The sequence below is a fragment of the Onychostruthus taczanowskii genome, unplaced genomic scaffold (genome assembly GCF_017590055.1).
Source record: "Onychostruthus taczanowskii isolate IOZ18803 unplaced genomic scaffold, ASM1759005v1 scaffold73, whole genome shotgun sequence".
In the NCBI taxonomy this organism is placed as follows: Eukaryota; Metazoa; Chordata; class Aves; order Passeriformes; family Passeridae; genus Onychostruthus; species Onychostruthus taczanowskii.
In genome coordinates this window covers 3,277,881-3,305,635 of record NW_024505118.1, presented here as the reverse complement: position 1 = coordinate 3,305,635, position 27,755 = coordinate 3,277,881, and the positions used below count along the sequence as shown (strand labels likewise).

At 48.6% G+C, this 27,755-nt stretch overlaps 1 protein-coding gene across 1 annotated transcript in view; it reads left to right on the top strand.

Moving 5' to 3' along the window:
* Positions 1 to 25,731, top strand: part of CLPB (caseinolytic mitochondrial matrix peptidase chaperone subunit B) — a 72,963-nt gene extending 47,232 nt beyond the window's left edge. Inside the window, exons 7-16 of the mRNA XM_041422443.1 lie at positions 4,285 to 4,399; positions 11,155 to 11,232; positions 13,368 to 13,423; positions 16,654 to 16,698; positions 18,633 to 18,794; positions 20,465 to 20,621; positions 23,489 to 23,562; positions 24,005 to 24,124; positions 24,559 to 24,663; positions 25,435 to 25,731. Of these exons, the coding sequence (XP_041278377.1) occupies positions 4,285 to 4,399; positions 11,155 to 11,232; positions 13,368 to 13,423; positions 16,654 to 16,698; positions 18,633 to 18,794; positions 20,465 to 20,621; positions 23,489 to 23,562; positions 24,005 to 24,124; positions 24,559 to 24,663; positions 25,435 to 25,686 (1,164 nt within the window). The 3' untranslated portion in view covers positions 25,687 to 25,731. The remainder of the gene's footprint in view (positions 1 to 4,284; positions 4,400 to 11,154; positions 11,233 to 13,367; positions 13,424 to 16,653; positions 16,699 to 18,632; positions 18,795 to 20,464; positions 20,622 to 23,488; positions 23,563 to 24,004; positions 24,125 to 24,558; positions 24,664 to 25,434) is intronic.
* Positions 25,732 to 27,755: the final 2,024 nt, after the last annotated feature.

Below are 27,755 nucleotides of genomic sequence, written 5' to 3'. Positions count from 1 at the left end.
CCCTCCACACCCTTACTCAGTCACTCTCCGACTCTCTCGCAGCCTTTTAGGCCCTGGCAGGTGCTCTAAAGTCTCCCTGGACCCTGCCCTTCTCTGGGTATACAGGCCTAGCTCTCAGGTGTTTCCAGAGCAGGTGATCCAGCCCTTGGAGTACCTCCATGTTCATCAGCTTCATTATCCATTATCCCTCCAGCATCCCTCCCAAACATGGCTGCATTTATGAGAAAACACTCCAAGGGAAGAGGTTCATGAGCATAGCACCAGCAGAACCAAACCTTGGCATAAAACCTGCAAAGAGTGACAGTGTCTTTCACCTTACAGGAAAATTAATTTGAAATACTAAAGGAAAACAGGATATAAATAGATCATCCCAGATGATGTCAGGGACATGAGCTAAGCTGTGATAGCTTTGTGGAGGTCTGGAGAGGGGTTCTTCCATAGGAAGGGCCAAACAAATCCTGAGGTAATTCTTGTGGGTTTAAAGCAAGGTTAAAATGAGCTTTCACTGCTCCAAACTCCACGTAGAAGATTGTGGCCAGATTAGCCAACAGCCAGCTTTCAAATAACCAAAAGAGACATTTTTCTCATGAAATGTGCTTAAACCAGCAACTTGAGGATGTTCAGGATGGAAAAAGAAGCACGTAAGTCACAGCTGGAGGCTTGTTTTCTTGGAAAGGCCTATGGAATGTGATGGCTGGGATGAAGTGGACACCAGCTCCTGGTCAGGAGGTCTCACACTGCTGCTTCCAGAAGGGAAAGGGCAACTGTATGCTCTTCCTAGCTGAAATATTCCTTAAAAAACCTTCATCAGACACTGATGAAGGCAGGAGAGGTCACCAGATGGGTCTGATAGGGTCCAAAGAGGAGCTGAATGCCAGAGACGGGCTTGCAAGACCCAAGCTCAGTGCAGGTGCTGCTATCCCTCCAGTGACAGAAGAAAGACACCATTTTCAAGTATTTTTCCCTCCCTTTTAGTATAGATACACGAGTGCTTATTTTAATTTCCTCAGACTGTTTAGCACTAGGAACCAGCTCAAGAGTCCTCAACTCCAGGCAAGTATGGTCTAAGATCAGGAAAAGCACACACAGACTTCTGGTTTGGTTTTTTTTAAAGAATAAAGGAAATCAAAATAAATTAAAAATACATATGAAAACTCCTTGTTATTCTGTCACAAGGATATGTAAATAAAATCTATGGGATATGTCCATCCCGTAATAGTTCTGCCTATTCATTCTCTAGCAGTGATTAAAATGAGCAATAAATTCTCAAAGACTCTCAGTGGAATGTGGCTGCTGGGGAGGATGAAACCCCGGGAGCACCAGTTTCCCCCCAGCTGAATATTCATCACAGGCTGGCTTGGCAGTCTGGTGGTTTATATACAAGCACAATCATCTTCCTCAGGAACAGCTCCAGAGATATATTTCCTTTCTCTCCTCCAACTATTACTTAAGCATAAAAACCAAGGCAAGTTTCAAACTGTTCAGGGCAGGTTTCCTTATTGGTGCTGGGCTCAAGAGAGCATTTACCCAGCAGATAATTCTACCCCTCCTGCTCTTAGAGTTCAGTTATTTTATTCTCCGCTTTTCTTCCTTAAAACCACATGTGCTGGCAGTCCAGAAGCCCGCTGTGTCCTGGGCTGATCCCACAGTGTGGGCAGCAGGTGAGGTGGGGATTTTGCCCCTCTGCTCCACTCAGGTGAGACCTCACCTACAGTGTTGCCTCCAGCCCTGGGGCTCCCAACATCAGAAGGACTTGGAGCTACTGGAGCAAATCCAGAGGAGGCCACAGAGATGCTCTGAGAGCTGGAGCCCCTCTGCTCTGGAGACAGGTTGGGAGAGCTAGGGGTGTTCAGCCTGGAGAAGAAGGCTCCAGGGAGACCTTAGAGTGCCTGCCAGTGCCTAAAAAGGCTGCCAAAGAGCTGGAGAGGGACTTCGGACAGGGACCTGGGGGGACAGGACAAGAGGGAATGGCTTCCCATTGACAGAGGGCAGATAGATGGGATATTGGGAAGAAATTCTTCCCTGTATAGGTGGTGAGGCTCTTGACACAGACTGTGCGGAGAAGCTGTGGCCACCCCATGCCTGGAAGTGTTCAAGACCAGGTTGGATGGGGCTTGGAACAACCAGATCTAGTGATACCTGTGGCAAAGGGGTTGGAATGGGATGGTCTATAAGGTTTCTTAAGATCACCCTTCTGTGACTCCATGACTGCCATGCCCACCCCAGTGACAGGCAGACAGCTGTTATCACCTGCCAAAGCACAGACTGAGTCCTTCTTTTTTTAAAAATTAAGATTTCTGATGCTTTTGGCCTTGCATCAGGAGAACTTCTTAACCCAGTTGAGTGCAGAAGTCTGGTTGCCTCCAACATAAGAGCAGAGCAGTGCTCCCTGCATTGCTCTCCAAGCAGGTAGCACTATTGTGCTCCACTTAAGCGCTGATGCTGAGCCAGGCAAGGGTCATCAGGACAATGGAAGATCAGCTGCCAGAGGGTGAGAACATGATCCCCACCAACACCATTGCACACCACAAAGCCAGAAGGTGGGAACAGCTGGATGTGTATGGAGAGGGGGGCAGATGAGAGAGGAGTGGAAGTTTGTGTCTTACGTAAAGTCCAGGATTAGTGGGGATTTTTCTTGGAGGCTCTGTCACCAATGGATCTAATACACATTTTTCTTGATGAGTTTTCTTGTGCCAGTGTCGCCTGTTCCGTGTAAGCTAAGGCAGATGCTCAGGATGCTCCGGGCCACTGCATGACCCAGCTAGGAGCTGTGTTAGCACTTCTGGCCCACCAAGTAGCTGGCACGAGTGCAGGGCTCTCCAGAACAGATCCTGAGCAGAAAATGGTACTTGTTCACAGGACTTGTACTGTGTCAGTTTTCCAAGGAGGGAGGGAGAGGGCATTGCAGAGGATAGGTATCCCTTCCTTCTCTTCCTGCACATCTTACCCACTCTCCATAAACCCATGGGAATCGTTGGGTGTCCTAACATCACTGATCACATTTGTGCATCTTCCAAAAGGCCAGAGAAGAGGGAGAGAGAAAAGATTTGTCAGGATCCCCCAGACACAGATGTATGCTGAGGTCGTACCCAGTGCCAGGGGGATCAGCACAGGCAGGACATCTGTCCCAGAGCTGCTCCACTGGGATCTGCAGGGAAGTTATTGCTCTGTCTGAGGATCAAGGCTGATGGCATCTCTGTTACATGTGAGACTGATAGCACCAGCCAAAATTAGATTGTTCACTATTTATTATTTTTTAACTTCTGTCAGAGTCACTGCTAGCCCAGATGTCAGCAGCCTGACTGGGGGTTATCCACTCTGGCTCCAGCAGCTGGATCTTGCTGCAGCTTTGGCACCTGCCTTCTGGCTTTGTTGGAGGGTGTTTCCCCTTAGTGAGATGGGTTCAATGACAGGGACTGTTCTGTGGGTACAGTTACTCACTTGGTAAACCCCATGGGCTCTTTGTGTTCTGTCTTCATCTGAGTCTGACTTTGGGGGATGAATCTTCCCAAGGTAATGGTCTCAGCTGGGAATGTCCAAGCTCATCTTGTGGCAGGAATAGTGCTCAGCAGCCTTTCCAAAGATGTTAGAATCACAGGTTTTGGGTTGGAAAGGACTTCACAGCTCACCTAATTTCACCCCCCTGCTGTGGGCAGGGACACCTTCCACTAGACCAAGTTGATCCAAGCCCCATCCAGCCTTGTCTTGGACACTGCCTGGGATGGGGCAGCACAGCTGCTCTGGGTAATCTGTGCCAGGGTCTTACCACCCTCACAGGGAAGAATTTCTTCCCAATATCCCATCTAAGCCATTCCCCCTTGTCCTGTCACTCCATGCCCTTGTCCAAAATCCCGCTCCAGCTCTCCTGGATGTAAGGCAGAGTGATACTCTGCCATCCCTGTAGGATCTGGTTGGAGTCTTTGAACAGGAAGTGGTTGGAGGGTAGGAAGACAAATCTAGGTAGAACAGTCATGACTTTATTTCCCAAAATGAACAGCACCTAATGGTTAAGAGGTGTTGAACAGTGCCATTGTTCCCTCTTTGTCACCAGTACTGAGGTAGCACAGGGGCTGGTTTCCCATCAGCAGAGCAGGATCCCTATTCCCACTCACCCCAGCTTCCATCCATGACAGATCCAGAAATTTCCTCTTGCTGAGGCTGGTACATCCAGACCAAACTGGGGATGCTCTGGCTCCATGTCAGAGAGATCCCCATACAGGGCTCTGTAGTAGTGACCCAGTGCTCTGTAAAGTCTCTGATCCCTATGTTTTCTTCCCTCCACAGTTCCAGGAGGAGCAGCGCAGGAGGGAGGTGGAGGAACGGCGAAGATTCCCACTGGAACAGCGGCTAAAAGAGCACATCATTGGTCAGGAGAATGCCATAGCCACAGTGGGGGCAGGTAGGATCCTTCACATGCTGCCAACTCTGCCCTCCAACACCTGCTCCACAGGGAAGACAAGCTGTTGCCTAAAGCCTTGATCGGAGGCTGCCAGGGAATTCACAGTGGATGCCCCATCCATGGAAGTATTTAAAGCCAGGCTGGATGGGACTTGGAGCAATATGGTCTAGTGGAAGGTGTCCCTGCCCATGGCAGAGGGTTGGAATGAGATGAGCTTGAAGCTCCCTCCCAACACAAACCATTCTGTGATTCCATGTAATCAAGGCTCCAGCAGTCTTGGCTGGGTATGATTTGCCAGTCCAAAGCCTCTGGATCCTGTCAATAATTCCTGACCCATCCATGCATCCCAGTTATGCCTGAAAATGGGACAGCAAAATAAGAGCTGTTGAGGCCAGGGCAGAATCACAAGGAACATGCTGTCAGAAACACAAACCCATTGCTTTTAGTTAACAAAGAGGAGCCCAGTGTGGGCTGGGAGCTGAGAAGGAGCCGGGAAGGAGCTGGGAAGGAGTCTACACTCCTGCAAAAACAACAGCCACTGTGTGTTCAGAGAACGGCTGTGCCTGGGGGCAGCAGCCCAGCTAATTGGGGAGCTGTGATTAATGGGCAGTGCCTGTTCCTGACACAGGTGGCGTTTCTGCGCATTAACGTCCTTGCCTTTATGGAGGTTTTTCTTATTGAATTATAGGGAATGTGCTTGATACCCCTACAGCCTCAGGATATTGGACCAAAAGGTAGTGGGAGACTCTCTGTCCCCTCCTCCCCCCCTTCCCTTCTGTCCAGTTTTTCTTTTCATTTTTTTCTTTTGGTTTTCTGTCCAGAAGGATGAATTTTAAGACAGATCTTTCTCTCTCAAGCACTTCCTCTCTATCTCTGCTATTTACTTTGTGCCCAGCTAGTTTTCCTGCTGCTTTGTGGACCCTGCATCCCTCCACTCCACCCTCACCACTGCCATTTGTTGGTGAGCAGAGCTGCCACGCACAACATCTTCAGATCGACCAAGCCTGCCTGATATGTTTAATTTATAACTGGTGCCTTAATTGAATAATTGGATTTAATCCGTCACTCGGTGCATGATCCAAACAGTCTCCAGAGGGGCTTAGCCAGAATACAAAGGGAATGTGTGATCTGGGGTTAGAAGCACAAGGTCTGGAGCGACGGGGATAGAATGGAGTCACAGAATTATGGAATAATTTAGAAAAATCCTCTAAGATCACCAAGTCCAGCAGTTATCCCAGCAAACCCCTGCAAGGAGAAGCACTGGGAGCCCTGGTGGGGAGCTCACTGCAGCCACAGCCCCGACAGCATGGCATCACTGCCACAGAGGAAAATCTTCCTTCCCCATTCCCTCCACAGGATATATTCAAGCCGTGCAGCACTCTTTTCTGATATGTGGAGCAGGACAGGACTGGGAGAAGGTGGATGATGGTTAACTGATGGTAACTGGGCATCTCCCAGTGTACAAGGTTTCTACTGGTGCCTGACTGGTTGATGGTGGGAGCTTGGCCACCCCCCTCAATGGTTGTAGATGTTCAGTTCATCTTAACAAATCCCCATTAAATATTCCATATCCTGACATCAGAAACAGGCAGGTCATTGCTGCCATCGCAGGAACTGCTGGGATTCTCTAACTGGTACATACAAATGAGCAGCTAAAAGGCTTAGGGTTGTGTTTCCAGGCACTTCCATAAATGGTTGAACTCTGGATCTGGTTAGGGCTGCTTTGCCTTTTCACTAGAAGATGAGGAGGCAGAAGGGATCAGCAACATCTCCTCTCTGAGGTTATAAGCTAAAGGAGGCATTTTTCCCAAATATATATATGTGTATTTGTTTTTTTGGTCTAATATCCTAAATATTATGCCAGGTAAAGAATACCTTTTTTATATAGATATACCATGTTTGCCAGTCAGTACTCACTTAGAAGTAGGGTGGGTCAAACCTACCACTTCCCCTTTTCAGGGGGAATAAACCTTGAGGGTTGAAGCAATCTGTTCCAGCTCTTCCTGAGGTTGAATAAGGAGCGAAGAAGGAAAAGTGTTGTTTATTTTTCAGGGATTTTGAAGAAAGGGTAGTGCAGAAAAATCTATGTTTTAATGATAAAATTCCCAATTTTAGCAGCTATGATATTAAAAATCAGTCAGTTTTCAAAACTGTAGGGAAATGGATGAGGAGGACTATCATCCTGCTGTGGTCCAAAGGAAACTGAGGTTATTTTGGACAGTATGGGATATTTTATGAGGGCTGTTTTTTGATGTGTGTTGCTGTCTGCAGGTCAGGTGAAACTTTGAAAAGACACAGCTTTGATCTAATTTGGGGTTCCATAGCCCTGAGCCACCAGCAGCAGGGCTGGAAGAGAGCTTCTTTGGGAATGCTGTGGACCCTGGAGCATCAGTGCAGTACCTGGATGGAAGCAATGATCCCACGATGGGTTTGGCCCCAGAGCCTTCACCCTGCGGTACCCCAAACCCGGTCAGGCCGAGGAGCCCCGCAGAATGAATTGATTTGATAAATGGACATTTATTACACTCACAAATTGGCTGAAACCAATTTCAGTCACATCAAGTGCTGATAACTGCTGGGGTATTGATTTGTGTAAAGTAATACAGTGAATTTATCAGTTCAATAGCGGGCTGAAGGGCCTCTTGGAGACGCAGGGCTGCAGTCACACCGTTACAGATGGACGAAATAAAGTGAGAGCACGGCAGCAATGCCAGGAACAGCTCCGCAGAAGAAGGCCACGGCGTCATCATCATCAGGCTCTTGTTTTGGACATTGGGGCTGAATGTCATAATGAGATTTCAGCACAGCAGTGTGACTTCCCTCCTGGTATTTATTTATTTATTTATTTATTTATGCCAGGAGGAAGGAAGGGGGCAGCTTTCCCAGAGGCAGAGCATGGATTTCATGCTTGGGTGACAATGAAGAGCGGTCAGCATAGCCAGCAGCTGCTTTGGCAGTGCAGATTCCAAGGAGAAGAGTGCTTCTGTGGCTATCCTAGCTGAGACTTTCATCCTTGGAACTGGCACTGATGTTCTGCTTTGGCCCAGAATGGCACTTCTGTTCCTGCTGCTGAAGCTGAACACTGCACTGCCCTGGAATGGGGCTTTTCTTGCTACTGCTGAAGCTGAACACTGAACTGGACAGCCTGAGAGAGCCTCCTCCAGCCCCTGTGGTAGAACATAGGGAGTGGTGTCACTTCCCTAAGGATATCCAGATTTTTTAAGTTTTTCCAAACCTCAAGAGTGCTGTGTGCTGGAATAGCTCTTCATTTTCAGGCTGCTTGTAGAAAAGTATTTATACCTTATCACTCTGTTGACCTGATTAACCTGCTGACTAGTGACTGTGGAACGGTTTGGCTTGGAAGAGACCTTAAAACCCATCTCATTCCAACCCCCTGACATGGACAGGGACACCTTCCATTAGATCAGGTTCCAGCCTGGCCTTCCAGGCACAACTTCTCTTGGCAACCTGTGCCAGTGCCTCACTAGCCCCATAGGAAAGAATTTCTTCCTAAATATGGTGCTCAGCATCTTCCAATAGAGATCACATGCTGAATCTAAGCTCTAACTTTATGGTAGTTTTTAAAAGGGTGTTTTATATCTCTGGAGTTGCTTTGAGTATTTATCCATAAACTCTGGCATCCTGCTGCAGAGGGGAGGGGAAGAAGGCAGCACTTAACCCCACTGTCTTTGGACCCTGAACATACTTGACCCTGTGAGTGGTCACTCCATGCCCCAAAGCAGAAGTTTATTACTTTTATTACCATTATTATCTTAGCTGAGATAGCTGCAGGAATTATTGGCGGTTGTGTTACTCCCCATCAGTTTTTATGAAATTTCCCACCCCAGGTGTTTGACCTTCCGTTCGCTGCTGTAAAGGATTGAGAAGGAACATGTGCAGTGCTGGGAAGGGCACACAGAGGGATGCAGCACAGACCCTCTTCTGCACCTCACTGTCAGTGGCAGAGCATTTTCTCCTCTTCATCTCCTGCGGTGGCTGTTTCCAGGGGTGACATGGCCAGGGAGCAGCTGAAGGACAGGATGGGATTCCAACAGTCTGCCCAGGATTTTGAGCAGACCCAGATTGCTGACTGCAGCCAAGCTGGTCTGTCGTGCTGATATGCCCAGGCAGGGTGAGATGGACCCAGGCACCAGCCAGTGCTGCATCTGGCCTTGTGCCCAAGCTAATTAAGCCTTGGCAGGAGTCAGGACTCATTAGCACAGCCAGCGGGACAGGTAATGCCTGTGTCCAGGCATGGAATGGCAACTTCTTGTGGCACTGGGGTTCAGCTCCCACTAAATGCACAATCCCAGCACTCGGTCCCATTTCTGAAGGGGTTGGAACTGATGGTTTTTAAGGTCCCTTCCAACCCACAGCCTTCTACAATTACATGATTCTACATGCCTTGGATTTAAGGTTAAACTGGGGATTTTTTTGACATTTGGACAGCGATGTAAACCTTCATCTTCATCCTGAGCTACCACTGCCTTTTGGGAAGCCCTTCTGACTTTCCCTGCAGACTTTACAGGGATTAGGAATTCAGTCCCACTCTCTTCCTAAGTGGCTGCAGTGGTTAATCACCTTTGTTATTAAAACTGTTCTGCTTTATTTGTAGTTTGATCCTCTCGCTTCAGCCCCTGGAGCACCTTAATTTTCTCTGTAGCTGAGCAAGTTCAGTGCCTTCTCGGGGAAATACTTAATGACTGTGGTCAGGTCACTCCTCACACCCCTTGTCATTAACCTCAGCTCATTGATTTGTTCTTGTAGTGAGGTTTTGCTCTTGTTTTCCTAATCCTCACCGGATCTGCTGGCTTCCCTGCTACCTGAGTCTCCTGGAATACAAGCATGGACTCTGAGGAGCTCAGTTTCATGCAGGTCTTGCAGCTCCAAATTCCCATGAGACCCCTCCATGCATCTATAAACTCCAGCTGCTGGAATATCTCACTTAAGCTGCTGCTGTTTAACATCTTCTCAGTGTGTCCCTGCTGGCAGAGGCAGCATTTCCATGTCAGGCTGTAGGCTGTGACATTCCATTTCTTATTATTTGCAAAATAGAAATACTGTTTAAATATTTTTATATGCAAATTTTTTTTATGTGCAAAATGGCACTATTTATTTCCCATGTCAGTTTGTTCTCCCATGCAGGAAGAGCTCTTGGCATGCCAAGAGCCTAGGATGCCTTTTTTAAGGTGTCTGCTATTTACCATACTCCATCAAGAAAAGGGTTTTATGGATTGACTTTGAAACTGAATTTAAGAATCCTATAATTTTAAAAGCCACTCTTGTGCTCTTCTGCCAGCTCAGGAAAGAAAACAAACCCACAGCTCCCCACAGAGCCAGCCAGTGCCTCATTCAAGGAAGACACAGGAGTGAGGCTCAAGGACAGAGGCTGAGAGCCAGGACAGTGGCCAGAAGAAGATGAGGGAGCTGTGTTGAGGGTGACAGTCACAAAGAGAAGTGGGTTTATTCTTTCTTGGCTTTATTCCTGTTTTTGCTGTGGACACCACTGAAAGGCAGCAGAGGCCGAGCTTTGCCATGCCTGTGTGCAGCAGCATTCCAAAAGCTTTAAGCCACAGCTCTCCCAGTGTTTTCCTTCTGCTCAACCCACCTCCAGTGCTGCTGTTTTCCCCTGCTACCTTCAAATTCCTTGTCAGTTACAATTCTTGGGCATCTTGCCATTTTCATGCCCTGCTTCCTAATGTGCCACATTTTGGGTTTGGCTGGATCTGGGGGTGCCATGTGCCAGTCATGAGACCTTGCTGGGTCTGAGGGGTCCTGAGACTGTACAGTGCATGTTCTCTTTTACAAAACACCTCACAAGATTTACAGGCTGGATTGAAATACTGTGGATAAAGCAGAAAGGCTGGGATGTCAGTTAATCTCTCACATTGAACTGGTCTGATCCAGGGAAACCACTTCTGTGTTCCAGAGACCAGATCCAGCCAGCAGAGGATGAGATTTGATCTTTTGGCCTCAAAAGCAGTTCCTCCTCCTTCAAATAAGCCCAGTGCAATGATGTTACTGGTTTGGTGAGCACACTCACAGAGCCTGAGGCTGCTCTGGGCAGCTAAAGAGTACCTTGGGGAGCCGTGGGCACCCATGGGGATAGGAGCTATCACCCACTCTGCACAGCAGATCCATGTCTGTCCTGAGAAAGAGCTGTGCTGGTCGGACTGGGAGTTTGGGAAGGAATCAGGACTCTTGCCTTTTGTAAAATTTTCCACTGGTATCTCACCCAGGATGCACTTGGATGCCGCTATCCAGGGAGGCACTGAGATAATCACCACACTTTTCCCAATCCTTGCACCAATTCAGAGTGTTTGTGACCTTCAGCCACCTCTTTCTTCCCATTCCATGCCAGAAATAACCTATAAACCTCTTCAAAACTGATGTTTTTTCCTCACAGAAAGGTTGCACTGGGGAGCTGGCGAGGCAGAGTGCCTCTCCATCCCTCTGTCCATCCATCCATCCTTGTCCCCCCCTCCGCCATCTCCCTGGCAACGCTGAGTGCACATCCTGGAAAACTTTATCCGAAATCTGCTCTGGGCAGCTTTCCAAATCCATGCTAACCTTATTAGGTGTCTCTGGGGCCTTGGCTAGCTAATCAAATTAGAGAGCGCTAATGGCAGGGAGGACTGTGAGTGGGTAGAGAGCAGTAAAACATAGTGTATACTTAGTGATAATTACACTTGCTTTGTGGCATTGATTTATATGCTTCCCCCCCTCTTTTTTGTTTTCATTGTCTTCAAATGCAGCTATTCGGAGGAAAGAAAATGGCTGGTATGATGAGGAGCACCCGCTGGTGTTTCTTTTCTTGGGATCCTCTGGAATAGGTAACATTTGGGTTGTGGTGAGGGGGATGGAGAGTCCTGAGGAGAGGGGGTGGAAGCTGTTGCAGGGCTGCAGGGTCTGAATAAAATGCCAGTTAAACCCACTGTAATCTTTCAGCGGGTCACCCATCATCCAGCAGGGTGACCACAGCTGGACACCAGCACACACAGTCACATCCAAACTCATGCTGAGTTATCCCAGAGGACAACCCCCCCTCCAGGTACAAAAAGGGGCAGTTTTCAGGGTAAAAGTATTACTTTAGCAACTTTCTGGTAAAAACCCCTCTATTCCAATGGGAATGGTGGGATAATAGTATAAATTTGCTGCCTGCAAACTGAATCTCTGCTCATTTGCTCCTGTGGGCACAGATTGCTTTGGAATGACAGGATTTTATTGACACCAATAAGATTTTTCCTCCAGCCCAATCAAATGCCACATGACAGCTGATCAGTTCATGAAATGGTCCAAATGACTTTTAGTTGTGGAAAAAAAACCCGACATAACAGCTTCAAAGTAACTGATCTGTGACATTTGGAACAACCTCAGGGCTTCTCCCGCCTCCACTGCCTCCCAAAGGGCTCAAGAAGGTTCTGATGCTCCAGTGCTGGAGGGGTTAAAGGGGCACAGGTGAGATTATGCTCCTGCTGCAGAACAGTACCAGGCCAAGCATTAACTCCAAATAAGTTGCTATAAAGCTGTATAAAACCAGAATAAAATACTTTTGATACTTCATTGCCCTGCTAAAGCATATCTAAAGACTCAGGGGTGTAAATTGTTGGCTCTTCCACTCCCATGGACTTCCATGGGGGCTCTTTTCTTTCCTTTTCTTTCTTTTTCTTTCCTTTTCTTTCCTTTTCTTTCCTTTCCTTTTCTTTTCTTTCCTTTTTTTCTTTTCATTTCTTTTTTCTTCTCTCTTCTCTTCTCTACTCTTCTCTTCTCTTCTCTTTCTCTCTTTCTTTTTTACAAGAAGCATATTTTCTTGCATCCTAACACATCAGGAGCTCTGATCCAGCATCATCCAAACTCAGCAAAGCTGAAACTGAAATAAAATGCAAAATTTTAGCAGAGATTTATCAGGTGGAGCAGAGCACACCCCATGAATTCCCATATTTGTAGCCCTTTTTTTTGATTTGCTGATTTACTGATCTGACCCACCAGATCTGGTGTACCTGCAATACAGTTGTGGGTAGATGTACAATACTCCAGTAAGAATGTACTTTTTAACCTGATTTACTTTTAAAAACACATGGGTTTTTTTTCCTTCAGAATAGTTATTTCCATCCCTGCTCATTTATTTTTCAGTATTCAAGTAAATCCTACAAGGATCCTACAAGGATGCATGTGCAGTGCGCTGCTGACATGTGTGCAAGGGACAAGTGTGAACCCCCTGAGCATCCATCCTCCAGAGGGGTGACTGGCTTTACCTCAGCTTTGCTGGTCACCCCAGGAGCCAAAACTGGCCCAGTCCTTCCCCTGATCAACCTGACAAAGCCAGCAGTGTAGCAGCAGGGAAGAGAAGTTTTCTGGCATCCACACTTCAATAAAACTGCCTCTTCAATGAAGTTTTTCCCCAGATGGATGGGCTGGGAGAACAGGACATGGCCTGGCATGAGCTGGTGCATGTGGTCACCCTCAATAAATGCCTCAGGCCTCTATAAATGCCTTCCATGGTGGATTTGCTCCATTACTGATTGTTCTTAAACCCAGATTTTTTTTACTGTCATCTTACGTAAAGCAAAGAAAAAACACCCTATTTCCTTGAAATTCTTTATTTGGAGATTACAAGGCATTGCACAAGGAACTTGAAATATTGAGGCTAAATATAGCAAAAATCTGATCTATCAACATCTTTTTGTGGAAAAAATCAAGAGCTTTGTTCCCATCATGTGAGAGTCAATTAAAGCTGAAGGAGCCAATGCAGAGATGCCACAATTCTAATGCATCTGTTCATCCTGCCCAGGCTGGCAACCCCAGTGAATGTGATCCTGGAGATAAAACAGCAATACCCACTTCCCAAGGAAAATACATGTGTTGGTGGCAGGAAGTTCCAGCCCTGGTGTTAGCAGAGCTGTTGAACAGACAGAAGATGGACAGATCTGGTTTAATGCAAGTTGTTTTTTTTCTCTCTCCAAAACAGGTAAAACGGAGCTGGCCAAGCAAACGGCCAAGTATATCCATAAGGACATTAAAAAGGTAATGGCTCATCCCAGCTTTTATTGGCAGTAAAAGGGATGCAGGGAGGGTCATCAGGGGGTTCAGTGTGTGGCTCTGCTGCCCTGAGAAAGGGCTTCTTCTGCACTGAGAGGGAACTGTCAAGGTCATGGAGTCACAGACAGGTCTGGGTTGGAAGGGCATTTTAAGCCCATCCAGTTCCACCCCTCCTGTCAAATGCAGGGGTACATTCCACTAGACCAGGTTGCTCCAAGCCACATCCAAATTGGCCTTTAACACTTCCAGGGATGGGGCAGACACAGCTTCTCTGGGCAATATGTGCCAGGGACTCACCACCCTCACAGGGAAGAATTTCTTCAATCTTACCCTGCCCTCTGTCAGTATCAAGCTGTTCCCCCTTGTCCTGTCATTCCATGCCCTTTTCTTGCCACCCCTTTAGGCCCTGGAAGGATCTCTTAGGTCTTCTGGGAGCCATCTCTTCTCCAGGCTGAACCCCCCCAGCTCTCCCAGCCTGTCTCCAGAGCAGAGGGTCTCCAGCTCTTGGAGCATCTCCATGGCCTCCTCTGGACTTACTCCAACAACTCCACATCCCTTTGATGTTGGACCCCAGAGCTGGAGGCAACTCTGCAGGTGGGGTCTCACCTGAGCAGAGCAGAGGGGCAAAATTCACCCTGCTGCCCACACTCTGGGATCAACCCAGGACATCTCTGCTCCTGTCTATATATAGAATACATATGCTCCTGTCTATACCAGAATATTTGAATTGAAAAAATTTAAATGGATGTAACATTCATGCTTCCTGTTGAATTTTGCTCTAATTTTGACATCCTGTGTTGTGAACATATTCTTTTTTCCTCTATTACTAATATCACTGTAAACTGTTAGAAGGATAAAATTTCAGAAATCTGTTTTCCATGTCCCCAGCTCCACCACTTGTCATATTCTGCCAGTATGGACTGTAGCGATGTAACATTGATTTCCTGCTCAAAATTTTAAGTGCTGAAGTGTTTGCTATCCAGAAGCAGTTTGAATTATTTAGTTTGTTACCCAGTGGTTAGATTTTAGAGAAGATGGGTTGGAATTATTTCATGGAGGTGGTGGCTTTGCAGAACACTTCAGTGGTGTCTGGGGTTTCCATTCCATTCCGTTCTATTCTACTCTATTCTACTTTACCCTATCCTATCCTATCCTATCCTATCCTATCCTATCCTATCCATCTTGTTCTGTCCTGCTCCATTCCATTCCATTCCATTCCATTCCATTCCATTCCTTTCTAATCTGTTCCATTCTTTCTATTCTGTTTCTTTCCAATCTATTCCAATCTATTCTATTCCATTCTGTCAATTCTATTCCAATTACTTCAGTCCATTCAGTTGCAATGTATTCTACTCTGTTCTGTTCTATTCCGTTCCAATACTCTATTCTATTCCAGTCAAATCCATTCTGTTCCATACCCGTCTTCCATTCTAATCTATTCTGTTCCATTCCATACCATTCTATTCAATCCCAATCTTCCATTCCATTCCATTCCATTCCATTCCATTCCAATGGAATTTTGTTCTATTCCATTTTCTTCCATTCCATTCTGTTACATTACATTCTCTTCCATGTTTTACATTTAAGCCTCTGCCTACCTGTAAGAGGTACTTAGCTCTCTCCTAGATGGAGCCATGGAAAAGAAGGAAAGGCAAGCAGAGCTGTGCATACATTAATCCCTCTTCCCCACATCCTCCAGCAGTGAATGGACACTCAATGCAGCAACACGTGTAGAAAGACCAAGCTGGAACCAATGCTATAAAGACAGCTGTTCTGGTTCTTTTTCCTCATGCCTCTATAAATGCCTTCCAGAAGCCAGAAATCCTGGATCTAGAGCACCTTCATCCCTGATCCCACACATGGAACTGCTCCCTGGCCAGACATCCAATGGGGAAATCAGTTAAAACTCTTGAGTGTTGTGTTAATTTGATAGCAGCAGGAATCTGGGATTTATTAGGAATGAACCAGCTCAGCCGGTGGTCCCCTAATGAGGGATAAGGGGGGGGTCATACACCCCACGGGCTCTAATGAGGGCCAGCAATTCACAGGAACTGATGGATTAAGAAAGAAAAACCTGGAACTGTCCCCCTCTCATTTGCAAGAGTCAATTTTTTCCATCTTGCTCTGCCCTGGGCAGTTTGTAGATATTTTAATAATTTTCAGGGAAATTTTTGCGTGGGAATATTTTGCCCAGTGAACCTGGGGCTGTCCCATCCCTGAAAGTGTTCAAAACCAGGTTGAATGAGGCTTGGAGCCACTTGGTCTAGTGGAACGTGTCTCTACTCATGGCAGGGGGGTTGGAATGGAATTGTCCTAAAGGTCCATTCCAACCCAAACCATTCTTTGATTCCATTATTTTCCCAGATAACAAATGACAGGACTAGAGGAAACTGCCTCAAGTTGCAACAAGGGAGGTTTAGGTTAGATATGAGGGAAATCTTTTTTCTGCTTAGCTCTGGAAAAGGCTGACCGGGGCAGTGGTGGAGTCCCCATTCCTGAAGAGATTTAACATGTAGGTGTGTGAATGTGGCACCTGGGGACATGGGTTGGTGGTGGGCTTGGCACTGCTGAGGGAGCAGTTTGGCTCTGTTGTCTCAGAGGGCTTTTCCAACCCAAATGGTTCAGTGATTCTGTTCTCTAATTCTGGGACCCCTATGTGATAGTGTCCATGAGTGTGCCATGTACACATGTCCAGGTATTCCCAGACATGTCTCCTTCTCCACCATGGACAGTGGTTGTGTAGTTGACTGTGTCCAGGATGATGCTGGGAAGTTGAGGCTCAGCTTCTCCTTGGTCAGCTGCATGAGAGGATCACTGTAGGTCCTTTCCAACTGAAATATTCCTATTCCCTCCCCTTCCCTCTCCCTCTCTTTTCCTTTCTCATCTAGGATGTGGATTACAGTTCCATGATCACAACATTCAGTACCTGCAGTGAATCATCAGCTTTTCAGAAGCAAAATGAATGCTTGGGTAGAAGCTGTAAACTCTCTAACATTATTCTCTGTTTTAGGTGGTCACCCACAAGTGTAGTTCACCTCAGCTTTATGATTTTTGCTGGATTTTTGTGGAGGGGTGTTGCATTCTTCTTGCGATTGCTTTCTAAAAAGCTGAACCACAAAAATACCTATTTTATTTAGAAAATTTCAGCCCTGTCAGTACTGCTTCAGCTCTGGCAGCGAGCAGATTGATCAAATCTCATCCTAAGTCTCTTGCAGGGTTTCATCAGACTGGACATGTCGGAGTTCCAGGAGAGGCATGAGGTGAGTAAATGGGCTCTGAAGGGAGCAGCTTCAAATTTAATCCAGAAAAAATGGGCATTTTGGTGTGTCAGGGTGGGAGCACATCAGAACAACAGGACTTGCTTCAAGTTGTGCATTACATTGCAAGTAACTTGCCAGAAAGCAAATTGAGTGTTGTGATTTAGGTATGGTACTCCCCAATTTAGTGCTCCCACTGAGACACTCCAAACCAGGAGCCTCTCACTCACTCCCTGCCTCCCCTTGTCCCTCCCCACAGCAGTGGACTGGAGAGGAGAACTGGAGGCTCAAAAGGTAAAGGCCATGGGTTGAGATAACAATTTACTGGACACAGAAATGACATAAGAAAACAAACAAGCAACAATATTAAAATCAAAAGTATGTAAAAGAGAGAGAGAGAGCGATTCACATGCAAAATGCTCACTGACCCAAACCAGCGACAGCCACACTCCCCCAGCCACGCCCTCCAGCTCAGAACCAGCTACTTCACGGTATTCCCCGTCCTTCTGCTGCTCTTATTTGACCAGAAGGAACCCATTCTCCCCAGAAGACTGCTTTCCCTCCACTCCTGGCATTGAGGTAAGATAGAATATCCTCCAGGTCCAAGCCTTGCTTCTCCTGGCTGCTGCAAAAATTAACCCTGTCCTGCCTGGAGCCAAGACATTGAGGCAAATTAGAAGCAAAGACAAAGGAGCAAGGAAAACTTCAACAATATGTGTCCAGTGCTGTGAATTCCCTTAGGGTGGGGTCAGCCCTTGGGGAGAGAGCAGCTGAGAAGAGATGGTGAAATCCAGAGGATCATCTTGAAACCTGCAGCCCCATGCTGTTCATCACCTAACATTGCCCAGGCATGCACAGCTTACCCAAACCCCTTATCCCCAAAACATTGCTAAGTCCAGTATGAGATCTTTGCCTCAGCCTACCTGCCATGTAGGAAAGGGGGAGAATCCAGTGGAATACAGGACAGTGGTGCCAAGTCCACCTCTCCCATCACAACTTCTGCCCAATTCTGGTGCCATGGGAAGTCCAAGGCGCCAGGTTTTCTGCGATCCTTGCCAAGGTCCAGGGCTCAGGTCCTCACCCTGGACCTGAGCCCTCCCTTTGGAGGGCTCTGTCTCCCCAAAAAGTAGCAAGGTCCTAGCAATGAGAGTGGTAAAACACTGGGACAGGTTGCCTAGTGAAGCTTTGGCTGCCCCATCCTTGGAAGTGTTCAAGGCCAGATTGAATGGGGCTTGAAGCAACCTGGTGGAGTGGAATGTGTCCCTATGTATGGCAGCAGGGCTGGCACCACATGGTCCCTTCCAACCCAAACCATTCCATGATCTGTGATAACAGGCTGTGACTTTGGATGACACTCAGACATGGGTAGATGTAAGATGCACCAAGCTATGTGTCAAAAATTGTCATTTTGCCAAAACTTTCCTATTGTCAGAAATACTATTCTATATAAATTTCTAAATGTTTTTAAAAAACACTGTGTCAAGAAGTGATGACATAGGAAAAGTATTTTAATTGTGGCCTCCTCCCACAAAGCCTACTTGTGGCTTTGATTCTGCACCAGAACCACCTGCCACTTATAATCCTTTGAATTCTTGCTCTTAAAAGGCTAAAAGGGATGAAAACAGGTCTTGGACATCTCAGACAGGTTGCTCAGACCCTGCATAGCAAATCAGGGCTGGTGCCTTCCCACCTGGCCATGACTGCTCCTTGGATTCTGCTGGTTTAAGCTCTGGGCAGGGAATTGCTTAATCCTTATTTTGCTTAATTGTTGCTTATTAATCTGATTTTGGGATACCTGGGGTGCGATAGGTGTCACAAAGAACATAGAATTTGTTTTGTCAGCAGCAAAGAGCAGTGGCGGCCTGACAAGCTACCAGAAGGGCTTCTTTCCCATTGTCCATGGATCAGCCTTCACCTTTCCTGTTCCTTCCTCCCAGGTGGCAAAATTCATCGGCTCACCACCCGGCTATGTGGGCCATGAAGAGGGTGGACAGCTCACCAAAAAGCTGAGGCAGTGTCCAAATGCTGTGGTACTCTTTGACGAGGTGGACAAAGCCCACCCTGATGTGCTCACCATCATGCTGCAGCTGTTTGATGAGGTAAATCCACATTAGAGGTTGGAATCAACACAAGGGACATGCAGAAGGTGACAGTGAGGGGTGAGAGGGATGACAGATGGAGGAGTTTGGGTTGGAAGGTACCTTAAAAGCACAGGTAGTCCACCCCTCCTGCCATGGGCAGAGACACCTTCCACTAGATCAGGTTGCTCTAAGCCATTTCCAACTTGGTCTCGAGCACTTGCAGGGATGGGGCAGCCACAGCTTCTCTGGGCAACCTGTGCCAGGGCCTTGCCACCTTCACAGGGAAGAATTTCTTCCCAATATCCCACCTAACCCTTCCCTTTTGCAGTGTAAAGCCATTCCCCCTTGTCCTGTCACTCCAGGCCCTTATCCAAAGTCACTCTCCAGCTCTATGGTTGACTTTGAAGGTCCCAGTCTGTCCTCACAGGCCACCAAACTCCAGAGCAACATGCTGGAAAATTTTGAAGGGTTTTTTTGTTTTAAGGATTAATAACACCATTTTTCTTGCATAGATCATCACAGTAGCAGTTCAATGTGAAATCAATTCCTGTACCAGGCACTTGACAGGGCAATAACCCAAATGTTAATCTCAAGCACCCAACAAGGATTTGTGTCATTGTGCTGGATCTCTGCTGTTGGAGATGGATTGAGGAAAGAAACAGCCTGGGGAGATGCTGCTTTTTTCCTTATTTCCCTCTCTTTTTTATATTATTAATCAAGAGTACTGCTGCTTTGGAAAGGTTCCAGGATTGGTTTGAGGGGCTGAGGATTGATGTCACTTCAGCAGTGGTGGTGCTGGGCAGCCCTGGTTTGCCAGGTGATCAATCCCACAGGGATAAGGAACTCTGCTACTCAGGTCACTGCTACAGCCATAACGTGGTTCTTTGTGGGCTCTGCCAAGCCCAAACCACAGCCACAGGCAGGTTAGGGTCAGGGTTAGGGATAGCATTAGCATTAGTGCTGACCTGAGCCTGGGGCTTGTGTCAGACCTAAAACCATCACAGGGAGGTAGGCAGAGGGTCAGAGGCTGGGGAGTCACATGTGGGCAGCCACACAGTCATGGAATCATTGAGGTTGGAAAAGCCCTCTGAGACCATCAAGTCTAACCCTTCCCTCAACACTGCCACACCCACCACTAAACCTAAATGCCACATCCAGGTGGCTTTTAAATGCCTCCAGGGATGGGGACTCCAACACTGCGCTGGGTAGACTGTGCCAAGGCTGGACAACACTTTCAGGGAAGAAATATTTCCTGATACCCAACCTATATGATCCCTGGTGCAATTTAAGGCTGTTGGTTCTTGTCCTGTCCCTTGTTACCTGGGAGGGCCAAGACCTCCATCGCAGATCTAACTTCTGTCAGGGAGCTGTGGAGAGCAAGAAGTGCCTCCTTCTCTCCAGGCTGAACAAGAGCATGGACTGGCCCAACCCTCCTCCTGGCAAGGCATCTCCCAGCACTTCCATCAATTCTGTCTTGGACAGGGCAGGTTGGGACCATGTGCAGGAGAAGTTGGAGACAAGGACTTCTCCAACCTCATCCTTTCTTTCTTCCACCTCAGTCCTTGGATATCCCTTCAAAATTAAATGCACACTGGGGAAAAAAGGGACCCATGTTCTTTTTCCTCGTGTTTTGGCTATGTCTTCCAGCACCTGCTGACACGGCTGGTGTCATCTTGCTGTTGTTGCAGGGCAGGCTGACAGATGGAAAGGGGAAGACCATTGACTGCAAGGATGCCATCTTCATCATGACCTCCAACGTGGCCAGTGATGAGATTGCACAGCATGCACTGCAGCTCCGGCAAGAGGCCATGGAGATGAGCAAGAAGAGGATTGCAGAAAACTTAGGTACTGGAGTTTCAATCTTCAAATCCCTAAAGAACCTCCCTCCTTCCTAATACACCTTTGACACCAGCTCGGCCATCCCGTGGCAGGGGGCACACCCAGATCCTTCAGTCCCCTCTCCACTGGTCCCAAGTGGTCCACATGACTTGGGAAAGCTCCTCTGACAGGAAGTCAAGAAATCCCGGAAGGGTTTGGGTTGGAGGGGACTTTAAAGACCATCCCAATTCCAACCCCCTGCCATGGGCTGGGACACCTTTCACTAGACCAGGTTGCTCCAAGCCCCATCCAGCCTGGCCTGAAACACTTCTAGGGAAGTGAGCACAGGATGACAAAGGCTGAGAGATTGGACAGAGCCTTAAAGATGCAATCTTCCTCGGAAGGAATGTCAAATAATGAGGATTTCAGAGCAGGTGGATGGAATCTGGATGGTCTTTAAGGTCCCTCTCAACCCAAACTCTTGTGTGATTCCTTGATTCTCTTTATCAACTCACCCTTCTCTTTCTTTTGGGACCCTTCCAAATGCCTCCTGCAAAAGACTGTGGCTGGTTCAAGTGCTTATATGAAAGAGGAAAAGTTTTGTTTCCTCTCAGTCTTTCCCAAAAGATCTGAACTTAGTGAATTTTACTTCCCTGTGGAATGGGAGCCCTGGCCTCACATATCAGGCTCCTGCAGAAAAACTTCCCAAAATGTGATTTAGGTAACAAAAGGGGAGTGAGGCGAGCAAGGGCAGTGTCTGAAATTGAAAATGAACAACTTGATGTGCAATGTCCAGTGCCTTTGCTGGTAATTCTGAGGATATACAGATGGATGGTAATGGACACCAAGGACTGTCCTTTTTAGGCAGTGTTTGTCACACAGAGCAGAGGAAAAGCCTGTTTCCATCAGGTGCTGCTGTGCCTGTGGATAATCAGGAAACCATGGACAGTGACTGCATCCCTTCTTTTCTCATCAGTTTTAAAAAAGCTTACTTTGGGGTTTTTAAGATCCTTTTATGATCTTAATTGTCTGGATGCCACACCTTTCTCAAGGTATCCAGCAGCCTGTGCCATCTAAGATACACCATATTCCTGCATCAGCTCCACAGGAGCAGGAAAAAAAGTTGGATTTTGAAAATAAATCCAATCTATTCAACAGCTTCTTTCTCCCAGTCTCTTCCTTTTACTTTGGAGAAGTGACTGTCTACACTGGCTTAATTCAGAATCTTTAAACTTCAGTCAGGCTGGGTAAAGGACAAAACACATCGTCAACTGAACCTTCCAGAATAACATTTGAAAATGCCAAACGTTTCCCTGCTCAGTGAGGAGAGCATTGAATTTTAATTTCTGGGACAGTACAGCTGCAGCAGGAGAGGAGCTGGGGAGGGCATTTGGGCACAGCAGCCACCCTCAATTGGATTTCAAGGAGCTTCTGCCCATTTTCTGAGTTCTCAGTGTGGAGATGCCATGGCAGAAAGTCACTAAAGTGCCTGGCAGGCAGATGAATGGGAAGATAAAGGGAAGGAGCAGATTCCCCAGTGGGCTCTGCATTTACCAGTGGCAGCAGCAGATAGGACATGTGGGAAGTGGGAATGCTGGTAGCAGTGCTGGGTCCTCTACGTTTCCAGCTCTCCTCTGGCAAAACACTGGGATTTACTGCGGTCTCTCCTTGACCGAGAAGAGAGGCTGGAACTGGATCAGGTGATCCCAGAGCACCCTGCACCACTTTGGGCATTAGGGGGAACCTCCTCACTCCCTACAACTGCCTGAACAGAGGATGTAGACAAGTGGGCATTCAGTGTGTTCTTCCAGGTAACAAGTGACAGGCAAGAGGAAACAGTCTCAATTTATGCCAGGAGAGATTTAGGTTGGATATTGGGAAAATTTACTCCCCAAAAGTGTTGTCCGGCCATGGCACAGGCTGCCCTGAGCAGTGGTGGAGTTCCCACCCCTGGAGGGATTTAAAAGATATGTGGATGCGGAATGTGGGAACACGGTTTAGTTGTGGGCTTGGCAGTGCTGAGGGAACACTTGGACTCAGAGGGCTTTTCCAGCCTAAAGTGCCTATCAAGTGGAGCCTGAGAACCCCTTCTGCCACTGCTGGTGAGGGGCAGCAATCTTCATCAAGGCTGCAAAGGGTCCCAGCACCCAGCATGGGTCTGTGTCCCCTGCCCTGCCCTGCCTGCCAGGATCCAATCCAGAGCACAGGAATCTATCTCCCTGTGAGCACCCTGGTGTCAAACAGCACATGGAGGTGAATGAGTGTGGAATGGGTGAAGCTGTGGGAAGAACTGGGATGATGAAGACAAAAAGGAAGACAACACAGGGAGGAAGAAGGGTGATGCTGCAGCCAAGCATCCAGAGTGGCTGGGAGCCTGGATTTGAGAGCAGCCAGACCCTGGCTCCATCTGCAGTCAGCAGAGGGAAGTAGACTGCAGCCTGACCAGTGCCGCAGGCACCCTGAGCATGACTTTGGTGGCTGCTGGGGAGACCGTAGGCTCTTTCAGTTCTCACAGCCCCAGAGGGCCAGTGTGCTCTGTGTGTCAGGTCATTGGCTGCTCTGGAGCCCAACTGGGCACTTCAGCTTCCCAAAACCTCTGGGAGCAACTCCTGTGGGCACAGAGCAGGGGGCAGAGGCAGAGCCAGGGCTCTTTGGCCATTTAAGGGAGCCACATTAGCATAGGATGTTCCCCTGGAGCACCACAGGATCCAGAACTGCTGTCCAAGTGCAGGGACACCACACTGCCAAAGCAAACTGCTGGCACATGTGGAAATCCCAGGTCTGTCCTGCAGTACCCCCCAGACCCTTCCTTGCCCTCAGCTCCAGCTCATCCAGACAGAGATGAAGCCACTGTCCCACTGTCCCTACTGACACCCCCACCATCTCTCTTCCAGAGGATGTCCAGATGACTGACAAGATCACAATTTCCAAGCAGTTCAAGGAAAAGGTTATTCGCCCCATCTTGAAGGTATGGACAATGTTTTCATGGCTCAAATTTCAGGTGTCCTGAGCTTTGGTCCCAGACTCCTTCCAGCTATGAGAGAAAGGATGTAACCCCACTAAAAATGTTGAAGAAGTCAGAGCCCAGCAGAAATAAATCACAATTTCTTTACTCTTGGAGTGGAGCCATGGTACATGGTGTAAAGGGGACTCAGGACAGGAAGTGCTGCAGTGTGGTTTGGGGGTTCTCTGTTCTCCCAAGGTCAGGAAAACCTGACTGCAGTGACATCCCCGTGACCTTGAGTTTCTTTAAGATGTTTCTGAAGCACCTCAGGATGCTGTCCAGCTCCATGGCGTGGGGGTTGGATGGCTGTTGGGAGGCTATGGGAGGTGGAGCTCCTTCGGCAATGTCATTCTCACTGCTGCTCCCATCAGGGTCACCCTGCTGACCTCCTCCCTTCTTCTTGCAGGCTCACTTCAGACGGGATGAATTCTTGGGGAGGATCAATGAAATTGTTTATTTTCTCCCTTTTTGCCACTCGGAGCTCATCCAGCTGGTCAACAAGGAGCTTAATTATTGGGCCAAAAAGGTAAAAAAACATCAGTGGCTTTAGAGGAGACTTCTCAGAATAATTCTGGAAGAAATCACTTCTGGAGCATGTGCCCTGGGGTAAAGACACACAATGATGTGTATCTTAACCATCATCATACAAGCTGTTGAACTTGGGGTGCTGGGGAGAGTTGGGACCTCTGGGGACAGCAGAGGTGGTTCCTCTTGGACTGCAGCAGGGATGAGCTCCAGGCCGCCTTCATAGATGTCATTTGTCTGATTGGTCTTTGCACATCTGAGCTCTCTGAGGGCTAAATGGGATTTTGGGGTTCCTTTGTTGTGGAAGAACTGGTCTGGTGGTGCTCAGCCCTTCTCAGCACCCCAGTGCAGCATCCTCGCTGCTCAAGAAGGATGCCAGGCTTGCTGGGGAACATCCATAATTCTTCTTCCTTTTCCTCCCCTCCCCCCTGGCAGGCCAAGGCAAGGCACAACATCACACTGCTGTGGGACAGGGAGGTCATGGACGTGTTGGCTGATGGCTACAACCTTCACTATGGTGCCCGCTCCATCAAACACGAGGTGAAGACAAGAGGGGAGTTGGGGTGAAGTTCGTGTTGTCACCTCCAGCCCCACTGCCCAGGGAGAGCCAGAATTGGAAAGGCATCAAAAGAGAGATGGAGTCACTGGAGCAAATCCAGAGGATGTCATGGAGATGCTCTGAGGGCTGTAGGCCCTCTGCTCTGGAGACAGGCTGGGAGAGCTGGGGGTGTTCATACTGAACAAGAGAAGGCTCTGGGGAGACTTTAGAGACCCTTCCAGTACCTGAAAGGGCTCCAAGACAGCTGGAGACAGACTTTGGACAAAGGAATAATAAATTAACGGGAAATGGCTTCGAACTGCACGAGGGCAGGGTTAGCTGGGATATTGGAAAGAAATTCTTCCCTGTGAGGGTGGTGAGGCTCTGATACAGATTGCCCAGAGAATCTGTGGCTGTCCCATCCCTGGGAATGTTCAATGCCAGGTTGGACATGGCTTGGAGCAACCCGGTCTAGTGGAAGGTGTTCCTGCCCAAGGCAGGGGGGTGTGAAATGTTAACAAACTTTAAAAAGTCCTTTTCAACCCAAACGCTTCCGTGATTTCATGACTGTGTGGGTCTGACTGTCTTCATCTCTGGGGAGATGTCTGTGGTCTTGTGGAGGAAGTGGCACACCCACATTCCAGAGACAGGCAATAAGTGGAATGAAGAAAAGGTTGCATGATTTTGCACTAGCTGAAGGTGGGAAGGAGCTAGCCATCTCCATGGGAGACTTTCCACAGGGTTTTCCTGACAGAATCTGGTTTGTCCCGCAGGTGGAACGCCGTGTGGTGAACCAGCTGGCAGCTGCCTACGAGCAGGACCTGCTGCCACAGGGCTGCACCCTCAGGATCATCGTGGAGGACTCCAACAAGCAGCTGCTGAAAACCACAGAGGGGTCTTCCTCCAGCACAGAAAAATCCAAGGTGCCGACCCTGCGGCTGGAGATTGTAGAGAAGGACCGCAAGGCCCGAAAACTGGAGATCCAGGCACCGCTGAACCCCAAAAACATCACTTACTTCTTGTAGGCAGCGCTGGGCGCTCACAGTGACAATAAAACACCCCAAGAGTTTGAGAGAGCGGTGTCAGAGGGCAGAGCCACAGCCCTGGCACTGCTGGGCACGGACACAGGCACGGACACAGACACGGGCAGGAGCTGCCCTGGGATGGGCGTGAAGGGCTCTTAGGGGTGCGGCTGTGTGTGACAAAGTGCCCTGGTGCCATTCAGGGGTGGGGCAGTGGATGGTCCTGGGGTTTCACAGGGTGTTGGAGTTTTTTAAGGAAGGAGGAAGCAAATTGCGGACCATGCGGGAGCTGGGGTGAATTTGTCATTCCCGTGGGAAGGGGCTTGCTGGGTCAGCTGGGCTGGCAAGGTGAGGAATGGGAACTGAGTGAGAGTATAAAAGCCACCGGGCACTTGCTCTGTATTGTTCCCATTTCTTTGTGGCAATAAACATGCTATGCGCACCCAACCCTTTGTGTCCCCAGAAGGAGCAGCTGTTGAGATCACCACCCTCATCCCAGGGCACTCCTGGGTCTCCTGCTCATCACCAGGAGCCAGGAATATCACCAAGAGTGGGGAATATCACTGGGAGCTGGGACCCACTGTCACATCTCCCCAGCCCAGCCAGGCGACATCCTGGTGCAAATCCCTTGCTGAATCTTTTTCTCATGACCTTCTTTCAGGAAATATTTAATATCGCAAGCGGAGCTGAGCTGTCCAGGTTTTCCCCCATGTCCCATGGGGGCTCCTTCAGGGAGCTGTTTGTGGTGAAATAGGAGACATGGTCACCACTGGGGCCACCCCAGACAGGGTTTCCAAGAGTAGAACATGAAATACATATGGAAATCCAACCTACCCAGGATTAATAAGCCCCAAGTCACTGTCCCTTGGGATGCAGATAGGATCCCCATCCCACTGTTACCCCCTACCCTGATGTCCCCAGGAGGGTTTGGTTCTGCTGCTGGTTCATGTCCTCCAGGGTTATCAGGGATACCAGGAGGTGAACCCTCTTCCTATCCCAATAGCCTTTTTCCTGGCTTAATGCCAGGGGCTGGAGCAGGACCCCATCCCTGGAGGGTTTGGGAGTGTCACCAGGCTCTGCTGGAGCCTCCTAAGGTCAGACTCAGTTCCACAGGTGCACACAGGTGTGCAGTGAGGTCTGCAGGTGTGTGCATGGAAGCACGAAGCTGTAACGTACGTGTGCGGGGTGTGACCTCTGAGCACAGCTGTGCCTCAGCCGTGTGCTCCTCAGGTGTCCCAGGGAACAGGCGTGCCCTGCCCTGCTGGGCTGGGTCACAGCGTGCCACACCGTGCTGCGCCATCACACTGCCGTGCCATATTGTGCCGTGTCATGCCAGGCCAGGTCACACTGTGTCATGCCAAGCCACATCATCCTGTACCATGACGTCCCATTACACACTGTGCCACCCTCTACCATGCCACATCCCACCATGCCAAGCTGTGCCAACTCCATGGATCGCAGCCCCACAGGCAGGAGCCAGGGCCACGTGGGCCCTCCACAACCCTTTGATGTGGTTTTCTTGGTGCCAATAGAGGTAAATGGGCTTCCACTGCCATGAAGAATGCCTGGGAGCATGGGATCTGGAAGAAGAATTCTCTTCGGCTGTGCCAGACACATTTAGTTCTCTGCATCTGAACCTCATGCTGGCACCCAATCCAGTCAGGGCACAGAGTGCCACCAGCGTGGGGGCTCAGGACACACTGGAGCACCCCAGCTTTGTCCACAGGAACAATGTGGCAGTGAACAGAGGCCTCCTGCACCGTTGGGAGCAGCTGTGGGGCTGGGGGACCCAGCAGGACTTCCTGACACATAACCTGGGAGACTCCATGGGCCAATGAAGGCCGGACACTGTGGGAGATACGGCAATGGTGAGGCGGGTGCTATCATCCCAACAAAGCTGGCACCAGAGCTGGGCGAGTTTCAGGTGTGATCAGAGGGGATCCTGTAGAGGGGTCCCATTAGAGAGGGTCCCATCAGCATGGGATCCATTGGAGGGGTTCCGTCAGAGGGGGTCCGCCCATCAGAGGGGTCTCATTCAAGGAGTCCCATTGGAAGGAGTCTCCCATCAGACA